The following is a 15,899-nucleotide window of genomic DNA, read 5'->3' on the forward strand; positions in this document are numbered from 1 at the left end:
ACAAGAGGATGTGGAAGGAGGAATGCAATTGCTGTCAGATTGATCTTGGCTGAAAACACAGAATACCAGAAAAATGTTTACCTGGGTTTTATCAACTATGCAAAGGCATTTGACTGTGTGGATCATAACAAATAATGGATAACATTCCCAAGAATGGGAAATCCGGAACATTTAATGGTGCTCATGATGAACCTGTACATAGACCAAAAGGGCTCAGACGTAGCAACAATTGTGAGGACGTCGCATTACCGGATAGTGTTAGGGTCACAGGGTCGCTAAGAGTCAGAATCCACACTAATTCATTCCCAGACGCTGCTGGTGCCGGGACTGGTTTGCGAACCACTGAAAACCGTCGTAGCGTAGTAAAGTGCTACAGCTGCTAACCAATAAAGTTGGGCAATTTGAATCCACCAGGCGCTCTTTGGAGACTCTATGAAGCAGTTCCACTCTGTCCTATACGGTCGCCATGAGTCGGAATCGACTAGATGGCAATGGGTTTGGTTTGGTGGCCTAAAATTTTGTCACTTTATTTTTTCTTCCTTCCCCCTGATTTCAAGACCGCTGGTCACTTTCTAAACAGAATCGGAAGCCACAGTATTCGCCTCCCAGAAGAGTGGATGTAACACAGATAAAAGACCGAAACGCAGAGCCGGGCTCCGGACCGCCCAAAACCGCGCGAGAGTTTACGTGACGACGTCAGCGTCTGCGTCCGCCTTACGTTTGCGTCGGCCACGTTCAGCGGAGACGGGAGCAAGATGGCGATTCCGGGCAGGCAGTGAGTGATCCGGGAGTTAGGGTCAGGCTGGGGACGAGAAACCACGGCGACTGTGTCTTTGGCCGAGGAGTAAAAGTGCACTGCAAGGGAAGGGGCTGTGTCGTCAGGGCTAGAGACGGGAAAAAACAAGAAATCCTGAGAAACATGTATTCCCCTCCCCCATACATTTTTCAGGTTGGAAGCCCGAAGTTTGAGGGAGAAACTTGTGAGGAAATAAAGGAAGTTAGGCTGAGGGGCAGAGAGCGAGACTTTTCTATTTTCCAAAAGCTCGGTCTGAGGCCCCTCAGTCTTGCTTCCTACCCCGCGCTTGAGTTTCTCCCCGGTTGGATGCTCTCAGGAGCAATGAGAAGAGACCATTCCTGGCTTCCTTAGAGGGCCTTGTTCTCCTTGGCAGAAGCTCAAGTCCTGATTCCCGCCCTCCCTTCTCGTTTTAGGAATGTTGTGCTCAGAAGCCACAGACAAGGGTAGGCATTTAGGGTATTGGGTTGTACGTTGCCGCAAAAGAGACAAGTACTGTACCTACTTGGAGGCTTTATTTTATTTACTTTCCATGCGGCTTCCTGTGATATCTTAATCTTAAAAGATCAAAATAGAGAAACGAAGTGAGTTGGACCTAGTGGGAGGATTCTCTCAGATGCTTCGAGACAAAGCCAGGGAGCTTTAAACTGTAATGGGAACTTACTCCAGGTCTACCTGTGTTTCTCAGTTAATGTAATCTTTTTTAAAGTTACCGTATTCGTGAAACAGTATGGTGATGAGTTCCCCAGTTACTTCGTGTGGGTTGCATTATCCCATAACTTCTTTAAAAGTACCTAGTAGAAAAAAATCTAGCTATTGTCTTGACTTTTGTTAGACCACAGGGATAATTTAGAGCGTTTTTATTTTCAGTGGTCGTGAGCTGAGTTTTCTACTAACGTGTCCTTTATGAAAACGTTACTGTGACTTCACCATCTAAAACATCTCTGAACTTTTCAGTTACTCCTCCTTCTTGATAAAAATGGTATTTGAACTAGGTTCACTTCCACAAATAATCACTAAGAGTAATTATTAAATGTTATGGCTTACTAAAATTTTGAGATCATTGAAAATCAGTCTGTTATCTGTTCGTAGGCTATAACATGTTTTGACTTGGTAGCTTCATCTGAAGAGGTAGTGAATGTATTATTTTTTAACATTTAAAGATAATGGTGTAATTTCTATTTCAAAACAAAAAATGCAGGTATGGGCTAATTTTGCCAAAGAAAACACAGCAGTTGCACCCTGTTTTGCAAAAACCATCAGTGTTTGGGAATGATTCTGATGATGATGATGAGGTAAGGGAGCTATATTTTTCTCTTGAATTGTTGGAAATATAAATTTTGTTTTGTTTTTAGTTGGACTTGTGAGTTTGGTGTCTGCTTGCTTTAATTATTTGTCACTACAGTGTATCTTCAGTGTATAATAATTGATAAGATTATCAAAAGGAATGTTTAAGGAAAGAAGCTCCACCCATTTTTTTCTTTATAAATGACAAATGGATAATCTAAAAAACTGTTTTAAACAATTGTAGAGTCTTCTCAGCAACTAATATTGACGCGGAGCCTTATTAGCTCAGTGGTTAAGAGCTCCGCTGCTAATCAAAAGGTCAGCAGTTCAAATCCACTAGACCCCCTTGGAAACCCTATGGGGCAGTTTTTCTCTGTCCTATACAGTCACTATGAATTGGAATCGACTAGACAGCAGTGGGTTTTTTGTTTTTTAATATCGATGTAACAACATATTGGTTACATGAGGATCTCTAAGAACGAACTACTAAAATGTCATCAATTTCATAGAAATTTTTATTAGAAAAGTAGTTTTCTGATTTCTTAGCTGGGTTCTGAGATGATTGGGTAGCAGTTCTTTATAGAGATACTTTTTTGGTTATCTCTTTGGTGTCTGGTAAGTGTAATTGCTGTTATAATTACGGTAACAAATAAGGTTACCATTGGTGGTATTATGATAATAACATCTGATATGAGCATTTTCTACTTTAGCAGCTGGAACAGTGTTTCCTGTGAAACTCGGTTTATAGCAGCAACGGTGCTTCAGTCATTTTTTCATAGCTCTTAAAATGGAGACCTTTACAGCAGTTAATCTCATAATTTCCTTTGTTCTAGCAGAAAAATAGCTTTCTTTTCAGTTTTTATTAATTATAAAATAGCGTAGGTAGATAACTGAACCATTTTGGTACTTTTTTGCTTCTTGTTTTCTTTCTGTTAAAGACATTGGCTCTAAACTCTTCAGACATGTATTGGACTGGACAATGGGTTAGAGAGGGATGCTGGTGAGGAGTGAGCTTCTTGGATCAGGTGGACATTTGAGACTATGTTGGCATCTCCAGCCTGGCGGGGAGATGAGAGGGTGGAGGGGGTTAGAAGCTGGCGAAATGGACTCGAAAAGAGAGAGTGGAGGGAGAGAGCGGGCTTATCTCATTAGGGGGAGAGTAATACACCTGAGTGTATAAAGCAAGGTGTATATGGGTTTTTGTGTGAGAGACTGACTTGATTTGTAAACTTTCACTTAAAGCAGAATAAAAATTACATATATATTTAAAAAAAAGAAATTGGCTCTATATGGCTTACTTTTATTAAATTGGAGTATAATTAACATATAATAAAATTCACAAGTTTTAAGTGTACAGGTTGATGTCTTAATAATTGTATATATCCTAATCAAGATATAGACTGTTTTCTCTCCCTAGAAAGGTCTTTCATGCCCCTCTGCAGTCAGTCTGCCTTTCCTCAGCTACTCATAGGATTTTCTGTCACCATAGATTAATTTTGCATGTCCTAGAATTTCATATAAAAGAAATCATACAATATGTACTTTTTTATGTCTGACTTCTTTCAGTCATTATAATGTCAGTGAGAGTCATCCATGCAGTTCTGGAAAACATTTTGCTTAAAATGGATTTTCCCCCTTAACAGTGACTTGTTTTTACCTCATTCTTTCATTTTTATTTCTTCATAAAATTTAAGAATAATTGATTATAACAAAAAGAATCAAGCTTACTAGTTAAATCAGTATTTCTACTCAGCAAACCAGACTCTTTTAAAATAGAATATTGAGGGTATTACTGATTATAGCTCTTACCTTTTTAAATTAATCCCAGATATTTTGTTGTTCAACATAAATATTTAATATGTTTTAAGGGTGTGATTAAATTTGTAGTTGGAGCCTACGTGGTTTGTTCTGTGCAGAGCCTTTATAAGTCTTTGGGGACTGTAATGATTTTGTAGAATTCCTGCCTCCCACATGGGAGACCCTGGTTTGATTCCTAGCCAATTTACCTCATACACAGCCACCACCAGTCTGTCAGTGGAGGCTGTGTGTTGTTATGATGCTGAACAGATTTCAGTGGAGCTTCCAGACTTATGCAGTCTAGGAAGAAGGGCCTGGGTTGGACTGCTTCCAAAAATCATCCAGTAAAAACCCTGTGGATTATGGCAATCCAGTCTGCTCCTGAGTGCGGGGATGGCGCAGGACTAGGCAATGTTTTGTTCTATTGTGTGTGGGGTTGCCATGAGTCGGGGGCTGACTCTACAGTTTCTAACAGCAGCAGTGATGACCAAGAAATACATTGCTGTTTTCAACTAATTTGTAATTTAGTGGGGAAGATAGACATGTAAACATTAATATAAAGCAGAAAAAAGTTAGGAAAGGAAACTGACATTTCTGAGTATTCTTACATGCCCATTGCTTGTGTATTTTGTTTGATCTTCATAATCCTGAAAGTAAGTGTTATTCCCATTTTACAGATGAGGAAATTGAAGTTCAGAAAGGTTAAGTATCCTTTACATTGCTGGGAGGAGTGTAAAGTGTCATAGCTGCTGTGGAAAACAGTTTGGTTCCTCAAAAAGTTAAGCATACCCCTCCTAGGTGTATATCTAGAAGAATTGAAAGGAGGAACTCAAACAGATACTCAGAGACCTGTATTCGTTACGGCATTATTCACAATATTCAAAGGATGAAAACAACCAAAGTGCCCGTCAGCAGATAAATGGATAAACAAAATGTGGTATGTACATACAGTAGAATGTTATGCAGCCATAAAAAAGGAAATTCTGATACATGCTACAACATGGATGAACTTTGAAAACATATGCTAAGTAAAATAATCCAGACACAGAAGGACAAATATTGTATGATTCTACTTATATGAAATATCTAGAGTAGGCAAATTCATAGATACAGAGAGTAGATCAGAGGTTACCAGGGGCTGGAGGGAAGGGAAAATGGGGAATTATTCCTTAATGGGTACAGAGTTTCTGTTTGGGGTGATGATAAACTTTTGGAAATAGTGGTGGTGATTGCACATGGTGAATATAACTAATGCCGCTGAATTGTACACTTAATGATTAACATGGCAAATTTTATGTTATATAAACTTTGCTATAATTACAGATGAAAAAAAGAAGCATTGAGTAATTTACCCAAGGCCACACAGCTAATAAGTGGCAAACTGGGATTTGAACTCAGGTCTGACTCCAAAACCTATACTCTTTCCCTTCTACCCTGCCTCGTTTTAATAATAGAATTACAAAATGCTAGTGAAATGTAGAACATGAAATGATTCACTTTGCTATAGGGAATTAGAGCAGGAATAGGCTTTCACACAGCCTGCAAGGCTTGTTTGGGTTGAAATGGGTAGAAAGATGGAAGTGGCTATTCTTTCACTTGGGGGATAGACAGCAAGAAATACAGAATGGCATGAAAGTGCAAGGCATTTCTGTGGAATAATGTGACTAGAGAGGAGGATATTTAGGAATAAGCGGTTGCAGATGAGACTGTGACAGAATCAGGTCAGATTGTGGAGTACCTTGAATGCTATGTATGTATTTCTACTTTAGCAGTGCTGTGATATGAGCACACTTATTTTGGGAAGGTAACTCTTGGGACGCTCAGAAGGACTTTAATGCAGAGAATTGGTTATATAGATGGTGGAAGACCTGATAAGTGAAAAAGAGGGTGGCAAAGCAACCCAGTGCTAGCAAGAAGCAAGCAGTTATGAAATGGAGGAAAGTGGAGAAGAGATAGGTCCTGGTGGCCAGGAGCCAGGGTCACTTGGCCTATCCAGAATGAGCTGAATCCAAGGAAGAGGTTTAGCTTTAGGTAGAGAGAAAGACAGGGAGAGATAACTCTGGCTTCTCCTTTCTCCCTACCTCCAGTATACTGTTGGTGTGTTTCTTTAATGGAATCCAGCCAGAAGTCAACTGACAAGAGAGCGGCAGCTTTGTTCTTGATGAGTAGAATATAAAATTATTCTTCAGTATAATTTGCTTATTTGTTAAAAAAAAAAAAAAAAAAAAATCTGGTGAATTCCAGCTTATTCTTAGTACACAGAGTTAGATTTCTTAAGTTGAGTATGTTACTTAAACATTTGAGGTTTGCCTATGTATAAAAATTTTCAAAACTAATTAACAGTTTAAGCAACAACAAAATTATCAGTGCTTTGAAAAATAAAGAGAAAGATATTTCATGGTTCCCTTGCTGAGTAGGCATTTGATACACGTGGAGAGGAGCTGCTATGAATCAACAGTCTATTTTGTTATTTCCAGCAGTTCAGCAAAAGCCGGTAAGAACCCACGTTTAAGATCTGGATTTCCTTTTAGTGGTCCAGAAGAGGGGACCCTAGCATGTGAATTCTATTTAGAGTTTAAACGGGAAATTGGGAGTCTAGACTTTTAGTTATTTAAGTAGTTCTTTTTCAAATTGTCAGAACTATTTAGAAATAATTATTCTTTTGTTTAAAGGTAGAAGACGTAGTAAAACTCGATGCCTTTGCGTCGATTCCGACTCATTGCAATAAGGGGTAGGAGTAGGGAGAAAAGTGAGAATGAATGACATGAAGGTTGAGCAGATTTGGTAATGGCAGGGTAGGAATTACAAGAGAAAGAAGAGGATTCAGAGTTTCCAGCCAGATCACATTGGAGACCAATGGAATAGTAGGGAAGTTGGGAAGAACTAGTTTGGGAGGTGAAAGTTTTTACTCCATCTGAGAAGTCTTATTCTTATGCTGCTGTCTGATTATAAGAGTTTGAGTGGTTCTGCTGTCATAATAATGTGTTTATTCCGTTTTTTCCAGTCCATTCTCTCTTTTCCGGTGCCATTGCCACCGCTTTCATTACTCCTATATTGGATTCTTTTAATAACGTCATAGCTAATTTTGTATCTGTCTTTCCTCCTCAATTTCATTTCACATACTGTTGTCAGATTGATCTTCCTTCTAATCACTGTTACTGTCTTGCTCGTAAACCTAACTATATTTAAAACCTAAACTGCTTAGTCTGACATGGAAAACTCTATGTTTGGCCTCACACTGTTTCTTAACTATTTTCTCATCTAACTGTTCCTCCACACAGAGTACCCTGTCATGGTTGTAGTTTCTTACAACTTTTGCTTTTCTTTGCACTGGAAGTGTTCTCCCTATCACTGCATGTCCAAATTATAGCCCTCCTTCAAAATCTAGTTCAAAAGCTGAATCATTTGGGGTACCTTTTTTGATTTCCCCACCAGAAACAGTCTCTTCCATTTTAGGATACTTTATGTTTCTTACAACACTTGCTTTTTATACCTTGTTTTATGAATTATTTGCATACATGTCACTGTCCTAGAGTATGAACTCTAAGTTAGAATCAGGACATCTAGGTTGGCTTCCAAGAAATGAGTAGAATTATTTACTCAGGTATTGTAGCTGCCTATAACATGAAGAACCAGATAGTAAATATCTTAGGCTTTGTAGGCTGTACAGTCTCTGTTACAACTACTCAGCTTTGCCCTCATAGCCTAAAAGTGGCCATTAGACAATATGTAAAGAAATATGTTATATAGCTTTGTTTATAAAACCGATGGTAGACCAGATTTCATCCACAGGCTGTAATTTTTGCTAACCTTTGGTCTGTATGATTATTCTTAAAAAATACTGTGATAACCAGCATCTCACAAGTGCTATAAGGTGATTAGTGATTAAAATAGATGTTCCATGACAGATTAAACATGGAATTTCCTTTTAGATGTTTCTCCATGATGAATGCTTGCTTATTTTGCACTGCATAATGAATTTTCTTTTTAAAGTTGGCAGTTTAAATGCTTATTTGTAGACAATAATACTTGCATGAGACCTGATTTTGCAGTCTAATTAATATGCCTTAAAAAGACATGATGCATACAACCTGAAAATTGTTGCTTTTGGGTAAAAATAAAAAACCTGACCTTTTTAAAAGGGAGTATTTTTAAACTAGATAGCTAAAATTTACAAAATTAATGTTAAGCATGGCAAATACATCAGATAAAGGGTAGATAATAATTATACTTTGAATCACTTAGAAGCCATGATTCTTTTACGAGGTAAGTATTAATTTTCGTAAGATTAAAATACTTTTTAAAAAAGTAAGAAAAAACACTAAAACTGTTGCAGAGAAATGGGTGAAATACATTTATAGACAAGTGTGGAAGAAATAGAAATACCTAATAATAATAATAGTCTTATTATATTAAAGAAATGTAAATTAAGACAGCAGTGAGCTGCTGTTTTTTACAATAATACTAGCATTTTTAAAAAAATGATGTGGCAAGGTTTTGGTGAAGTGGACATTTATAAATTTTTGTTTGTTTAAATTGATGCACCTTTCTGGAAAGCAGTTTTGGTATTTGTGTCAGTCTTTTAAGAGTTGAGTATTTTTAGTCCAGTGTATCAGTCAAGAGACAGAAACCGTGACAGTAATCTCCCTTTTAGAATTCTGTCTTGAGAAAATTGTCAGAAATTTATACGAAAGACTTGGAGATACTCAAAAGTATTTATCTCAGGGTTGTTTATGATAGCGATAATCTGGCATCAATCCAACTTTCAACAATAAAAGCATGGGTAAATAAAGTATAGTGCAACGGATGTTGTTGTTGGGGATCGTTGAGTCAGTTCTGACTTATAACAACCCTATGTACAACAGAACTAAACATTGCCCAGTACTGTACCATCCTCACAATTGTTATGTTTGAACCCATTGTTACATCTACTGTGTTTATCCATTTTGTCGAGGGTCTTCCTTTCTTTCGCTGACCCTCTGCTTCACCAAGCATAACGTCCTTCTCCAGGGACTATTCCCTCCTGATAACATGTCCAAAGTACATGAGACAGAGTCTCAGCATCCTTGCTTCCCAGGAGTGCTCTGGCTGTATTTCTTCCAAAACAGACTTGTTCGTTCTTTTGGCAGTTCATGGTATATTCAGTATTCTGCACCAGCACCATAATTTAAAGATGTCAATTCTCCTTTGATCTTCCTCATTCATTGTTCAGCTTTCGCATGTATATGAAGTGATTGAAAACATCATGGCTTGGGTCAGGCGCACCTTAGTCCTCCAAGTGACACCTTTGTCTTGTAACATGTTTTGCAGGAGATTTGCCCAATGCGGTATGTCATTTGATTTCCTGACTGTTGCTTCTGTGGGCATTGATTGCAGATCCAAGTAAAATGAAATGTTTGACAACGTCTGTCTTCTGCAGTTATCATGATGTTGTTTATTGTTCCAGTGCATTAGGTATACTACCCAAACCAAGAAAAACCCAAACCCATTTCTGTCCCATCACTTCAGACTCGTAGAGAACCTGTAGAACAGAGTAGAACTGCCCCGTAAAGGCTGTACTCTTTACGGAAGCAGACTGCCACATCTTTTCTTCAGTGGAGCAGCTGGTGGTTTCAAACTGCCGACCTTTCAGTTAGCAGCCAAGCACTTAACTACTGCGCCACCAAGGCTCCTTGGATATACTACAGCTATTAAAATTACCGTGAAATGACATGTAGTGAAAAAACGTGTATGAAATTGTTACAGATAAACACCAAAGGAAAAAATACAGTAAAGAAGACATTTTAGAATATTAATTGTAGTTGTCTTTGGGTAGTAGACTTAGGAGTGGTTATCTTAGTTTTTATATTTTTCCTGGATTTTCCAAGTTTTCAGCAATAGTTCAATGATTGAAGAAAATATTTTTAAAGAAAAACTTGTGGGTGAATTTTAAGGACTACCAGTAGGCTATGTAGCTTCTAAATCATATTAAAATATAAAAGGAAATAACACTTTTCATAGCCTCTTGAATGGTGCACATGATTAAGCACTGGACTGCTAACCAAAATGGTGGTTCAAACCCATCCAAAGGCAACTCAGAAGACATGCCTGGAGACCTGCTCCTGAAAGGTCACAGCCTTGAAAACTCTGTGGAGCGGTTCTACTCTGCACAGATGGGGTTACCGTGAGTTAGAATTGACATGACAGCAACTAACTACAATAACACATTTCATGGGATAGAAGGCATGATAAGAGAAGAGAGTATATTGAAACCATTTAAATGCCTCAAATAAGATAAAATGGAATAAAACACCTCATGGTATTTATTTCCTTGGCTTGGAGGTTTAGGATCATGGTTTCATGGGACATCTCAGTTAATTGGCCTAATAACATGTTTAGTGCTTCTCTTCCACCTCCTACTTCGGTGCGTAGTGCTTTGGATCCTAAAAGCGTGCAAGTGGCCATCAGCCACACAATTGGTCTCTACTTGCCTGGAGCAACAGTGGAAGAAGGAGGGTCAGGAATACCAAACCCAACCCAACCCAGTGCTGTCGAGTCGATTCCGAGTTATAGCGACCTTATAGGACAGAGTAGAACTGCCCCGTAGAGTTTCCAAGGAGCTCCTTGTGGATTCGAACTGCCGACCCTTTGGTTAGCAGCCGTAGCACTTAACCATTACACCACCAGGGTTTCTGGAGTCAGATATAGAAATGGAATGTGTGGCCGATTGCCTCCATGAACAACTGCCTCCTTTGCCATGAGACCAGAACTAGATGGTGCCCAACTACCATTACTAAACATTTTGATCAAAGATTTTATAGAAGAATCCTGATCAAAAGGGGAAAAATGCAGAACAGAATTTCAAATTTTCATGGAATCCAGATTTTCTGGAACTGTTCAGGCCGGTTGAACCCGTTGAAACTGTTACTCTGACTGTAACCCAAAAATATCCCCTGAAGTCTTCTTAAAACCAAACAGTAGTTTAGCTTAACTAGTAAAGAATGTCTGCCTTGAGCGCTGTGCTCTTTTAAGAGCAATCTATACGGGATTGATTTGACAACAGCAATTCCGAAGATTAGATAGGAAACTGAGAAGACAATGAGTTTACTTTAGTGGGGGAGGAACAACTTGGAGAAGGAAGGTGAGAATGGTTGCACAGTTCAAAGAGTGTAATCAATGTCAACTGAATTGTACATGTAGAAATTGTTGAATTGGTGTATGTTCAGGTGTGTATATTCTCAACAACAAAACTAAATTCAAAGAAAAAGTAGGGGGTCGGAGATTAGCTTATTGGAAACGGAACAATTAGAATGGAAACAATGAGAATATTGACACAAGGTGAAAAATGTAATCAGTGTCACTAAACAATATGTGTAGAAAATGTTGAACAGGAACCTGTTTTGCTGTGTACACTTCCTCAAAAATACAATAAAATATTATAAAAAAATAATTAGGGTTAAGTACAGCATTGAGGGTTTAGATCTATGACAACTGCAAAAAACATATGGGACATAAGATAAAAAATGAATAAAAAGAAGATAAAATGAGATAAACACGATACAGAATTAAATATGTATGGTTATGCAAAGCTATTCGTACATATATAAGTGGAAAATAAATGAAAACATTTCTTAGATTATGAGTTTTTTTCTTTCAAAATTATTATTTTATTTTTGTAAATTTGAAAAATAGTGGGAAATGAGTGTTTATCCCTAAAGTTAAACATGAGCAAGTTACTGGATTACATGATACATTTTCATTGCTTTCACTGTTTCTAATCTTTCTCCATTTTAATTCAAATCTTTAAAGACATTTTCTTGAAAAGTAAAGTAGCCTTCTTAGGTCTGTTTTACCTAATAAAAAGCTAATCTTATTTTAGTTAGAAGCTTGTTTGGCTTGGCAATGGTAAGAAAAAGTTAAAATTTTAATCCATCTGAATATTATAGTACATCCGAATCAATAAAATGTTTCAGTTGTGGCTTTTTATCAGTTATAATCAGATAATTTCCTATTTCTCTGGACATAGTCTGGTTATAGTTCAAATAAAATGACAGTTTTATGTAAACATGGCAAACCCTATTGTGAAAATATCAGTAAATTTAGTTTCTTTTAATGTTGGCTAGGAATTTTTGAACTCATGCTATTCAGATGAGTTCCTAGCAAATTCATGATACTGAATATGTCTAACAGCGATACAAGCAGTGAGGGATTTAAAGTAATTGTTCAGTTTAAAAAAAATTTGTCTCAATCTGCTGTCCAGAAGTGAAACAAGTGAAAAGGCTAGAGGAGAGAACAGGATGGAACTAAATGATAGAACTGTGTTGGGATTGGGCAGGAGAATTCTATTCTCCTTGTTTTATTCCACAATAGGGTAAAAGCATTACAGAAGTAACTAAGAGAACAACTGGTTATGAAGGTAGAATGAGGTAGGAATTCTTGTTCTTTTCTAGGAAGAGAAATGTGGTATTAATCATAGGTTGTCTTAGACATGTAAAGTTACTTTGTGAATCTCTGTTTAAACCTATGTGTTTTTGGCCAAGTTTACTTACTTTGGCACATGGGCAGATTCTTTTTTAAAAAGTCATTTTTTGTTGTGAAATATAATACACAGGCAGATACTTTGGAGTCTTTTGCCCACTTAATAACTGTTTATACTATCATTAATCCTTTTTGTTTGTTTCTCAGTGTGTTTATTAAATAATACAAGCCATACAAATAGAAATCATTTTATGTGATTTCTAAAAATATATTTTTATATATTTTTAAGATCCTGTTGTAGTGAAACACAAGAATTTGCCTAATAAACACAATGAAAAATTATTCTACAAAGATACTTTTTTAAATTAGCAAATTCTGAATGTTAATAAAACAAAAAAAAAAAACTGTTGTCATCAAGTATATTCCAACTCATAGCGACCCTATAGGTCAGAGTAGAACTGCCCCATAGGATTTCCAAGGAACAGCTAGTGGATTTGAACTACTGACCTTTGGGTTAGTAGCCAAGCTCTTAACCACCATGCCACCTGGGCTCCAAAATAGTAATAGTTGATTTATAAATTCATTATTTAGTGAGAGTGGAAAATGTGCCGAGATGTTTCATACCTGTGTGAGAAAGGAAAAAAAAGTACTAGGAAGCTCTGATATTGTCTGAAGGCCAAAGGGCTGGGGTGATCAGATATAAGAAGTAGGAAATCAGCTGTGATAAGAAACTTGTAATACTATCCCACGAAATAAATTGAGGAATATGGAGGAGAGAAAAAAAAGTATGTTGTTTAATTATAAATTAGATTAAGAATGAAAAAACAAAACAGAATATTCACATTTTAGGAAATAGTTAATAAGAACATACATGTATTTTACTTATAAGCCTTGATTTTTTTTTAAAAAATTCTATTTTAGGTAAAATTTTATAGAGCAAATTAGTTGCCCATTCAACAAATTGTACTAAGTGTTCCATCACAGTAGAACACTGCACAGTGGTTAAGAGCTTGACTACTAACCAAAAGGTTGACAGTTTGAATCCACCAGCCGCTCTTTGGAAACCCTATAGGGTGGTTCTGCTCTATCCTATAGGGTGGCTATGAGTTGGAATTAACTTGACAGCAGTGGGTTTTGGTTTTGGTCCTGCCTTCTAATGTTTACTTCTGGTAAATGTCCTTTTGGTCTCGTGTAATTGTTCTATGGAGTATGTTCTTTTCAGGTGTTATTGTTTATTTTAGAAGCCTATTACTTGACTGGAAGGTGGTTTCTGGGAATGGCTGTAGTATACTATCATTAATTCTGAAATCTTACATCTTATGATGAGTCACTCAGGAAACATATTGATGTTTTCCAGGCATTGTTGAAGATACTGGAATTAAAAAACAAATTGGGTATGAGTCCTCCCTTTTAGGAATCCCACACTAGTTGGAAAGACACAGGCAGCTATTATAGAGTATAGTGATTTATTCGTCTGTGTGGCATGTAGTTGAGACATGAACAAATTGCTATGAGAGAAATGAAGAAAAGATTAGTAAGTTTGTCAGCTAAAAGAGTGATAAAAGTGTTTTATTAGGGAGAATAAAGAGCATGTGCAAGGGCTGGGATCCTGAAGGACAAGGTGTGCTTGGGGGAAATGGAGATGTTTGATTTATTGGTAAGTAGATTGTATGGGCTAATGGAGGGACTAGAGGATAGACCACAATAGGAAGATGATGGTGTCAGAGTAATCAGCCGAAGAGAGGCTATCGAAATATTATCCAGATGAAAGTATGAGGAATCCAGACTAAAGTGGAGGCGTTAGAGCTGGAGAAGCGAGATTAGATTTGAAAGATATTAAACAGGATTACAGAAATTGGGTGACTGACTGGGATTGAGACTAGAAAGAGTAAGGAGTATTGAGGATGATTCCTGTACAAAATAACTTGGGAGACTGAATGCATGGTAGTGCATTGATCATGGCTGAAAACGTAGATGGGAGGTTAAATTTGATGTGAAGCATTTGTTTGTAGAGTGTTTATTCTAACAAAGAAGTATGTGTAAAGGCACAGGGGCATGAAGGAGCAAAGAAACTAAAACATAGTGTTTTGTGACCATGGTGCAGGGAGTTGTGTTGGGGGAGCGTTGGGTGATGAAAATGGATAAGCAGGTAGAGACGTAGATAAAAAGTAGCTAGACTTAGATCATACCATGCTAAAGAACTTTATCCTGTGTGATAATGGTAGGGTCAAGAGCCCTGGTGGCACAGTGGTTAAGCGCTTGGCTGCTAACCCAAAGATCTGCATGGTTCAAACCAACGAGCCACTTGATGAAGAAAGATGTGGCAATCTGCTTTCGCAAAGATTACCACTTTGGAAACCCTGTGAAGCAGTTTTCTGTCCTATAAGGGAGCTATGAGTCGGAATTGACTCCAAGGCACCGGTTTAGGGTTTTTTTTGTTTTGTTTTGTAGCAGGGTAGGGACGTCATCACATGCTTCTCTGATTACCTGTGAAGGATGAATTAGAGATATATGAGACGGGGGGGTAAGAAGACTAGTTAGGTAATTAGAGGTAAGATTTAATTAAGTTTTTTGGGAACACAGCCAGGCTTATTTGTTATGTATTATCTGTGGCAGTTTTTGTGGTACGGTGGTAGAGCTGGGAAGTTGAGACAGACCGTAAGGCCTGCAAAACCTAAAATATTTACTATCTTGCCCTTTACAGAAAAAGTTTGCCGAACCCTTCCCTAGAGACACTGAGTTGAGTATCAGTAGCATATGTGGTAAATGAAATCATAGAGATGCATAAGATCACCCAAAATGTATGGAATGAAAAGTGGATCAAAGATGGAAATCTGGGAAGAAAACACCAACATTTAAGATTAAGAGACTGGGAGAAGAGGAGTGAGTATTCAGAGGAGCTTTGGGCTGATGATTGAAGAGGAAGGATGAAGGAGGTCGTATTCTGGAAGCCTGAATAAGACATAATTTCAAGTAGTGTACATAAGAGTTTGAAACCTGTAAAAAGTGCATCATAGTGAATATTAAAAATGGGCCATTTAGTGACCTTTGAGATAATAAATTCAATAGATTGGGGGGGAGCTTTAGAAAGTAGGTATAGTGGGTGTAGAATACTTTTTCAGAATGTTTGTAGGTGAAGGAAAAGAGGGAGAGGTAGGTGGAGAGATTTTTTTTGTTGTTCGTAGGTTGGACATGAAAGAAGGAATTAGAAGAGAGATTATCTTAGGGTTCTCTAGAGAAACAGAACCAGTGATATATATGGATGGAGGGGTTGATTTATTTCAAGGGATTGGCTCTTGTGATTGTGTGGGGGCTGGCAAGTCCAAAATCCATAGGTCAAGCAGCAACCTAGAGACTTCTGCAGTCTTACGTCCCAAGGTCTGTAGGTCAGGCAACAGAAAGAGTGCAGAGTGAGGGGGTGGGGGAGTGCATTCTTCCAAAATATAGTGTGGAGGCAGAACAGATCCTAGGGAAACTCACCTTTCAACTAATTGTGTCACGTTAGATTGCTTTATGGAAGGTGATTGCAGTACATTGTGGAACAGGAACTAGTCTAGTGTTTGGC

At 37.7% G+C, this 15,899-nt stretch overlaps 1 protein-coding gene across 1 annotated transcript in view; it reads left to right on the forward strand.

The window, feature by feature from the left end:
* The first annotated feature begins 449 nt into the window (after positions 1 to 449).
* The window catches only part of NSRP1 (nuclear speckle splicing regulatory protein 1), a 46,803-nt gene continuing 31,353 nt past the window's right edge, over positions 450 to 15,899 (forward strand). The window contains exons 1-2 of the mRNA XM_003416780.4: positions 450 to 775; positions 1,995 to 2,088. Coding sequence (XP_003416828.2) covers positions 756 to 775; positions 1,995 to 2,088 — 114 coding nt within the window. The 5' untranslated portion in view covers positions 450 to 755. The remainder of the gene's footprint in view (positions 776 to 1,994; positions 2,089 to 15,899) is intronic.

The sequence above is a fragment of the Loxodonta africana genome, chromosome 18 (assembly GCF_030014295.1).
Source record: "Loxodonta africana isolate mLoxAfr1 chromosome 18, mLoxAfr1.hap2, whole genome shotgun sequence".
Lineage (NCBI taxonomy): Eukaryota > Metazoa > Chordata > Mammalia > Proboscidea > Elephantidae > Loxodonta > Loxodonta africana.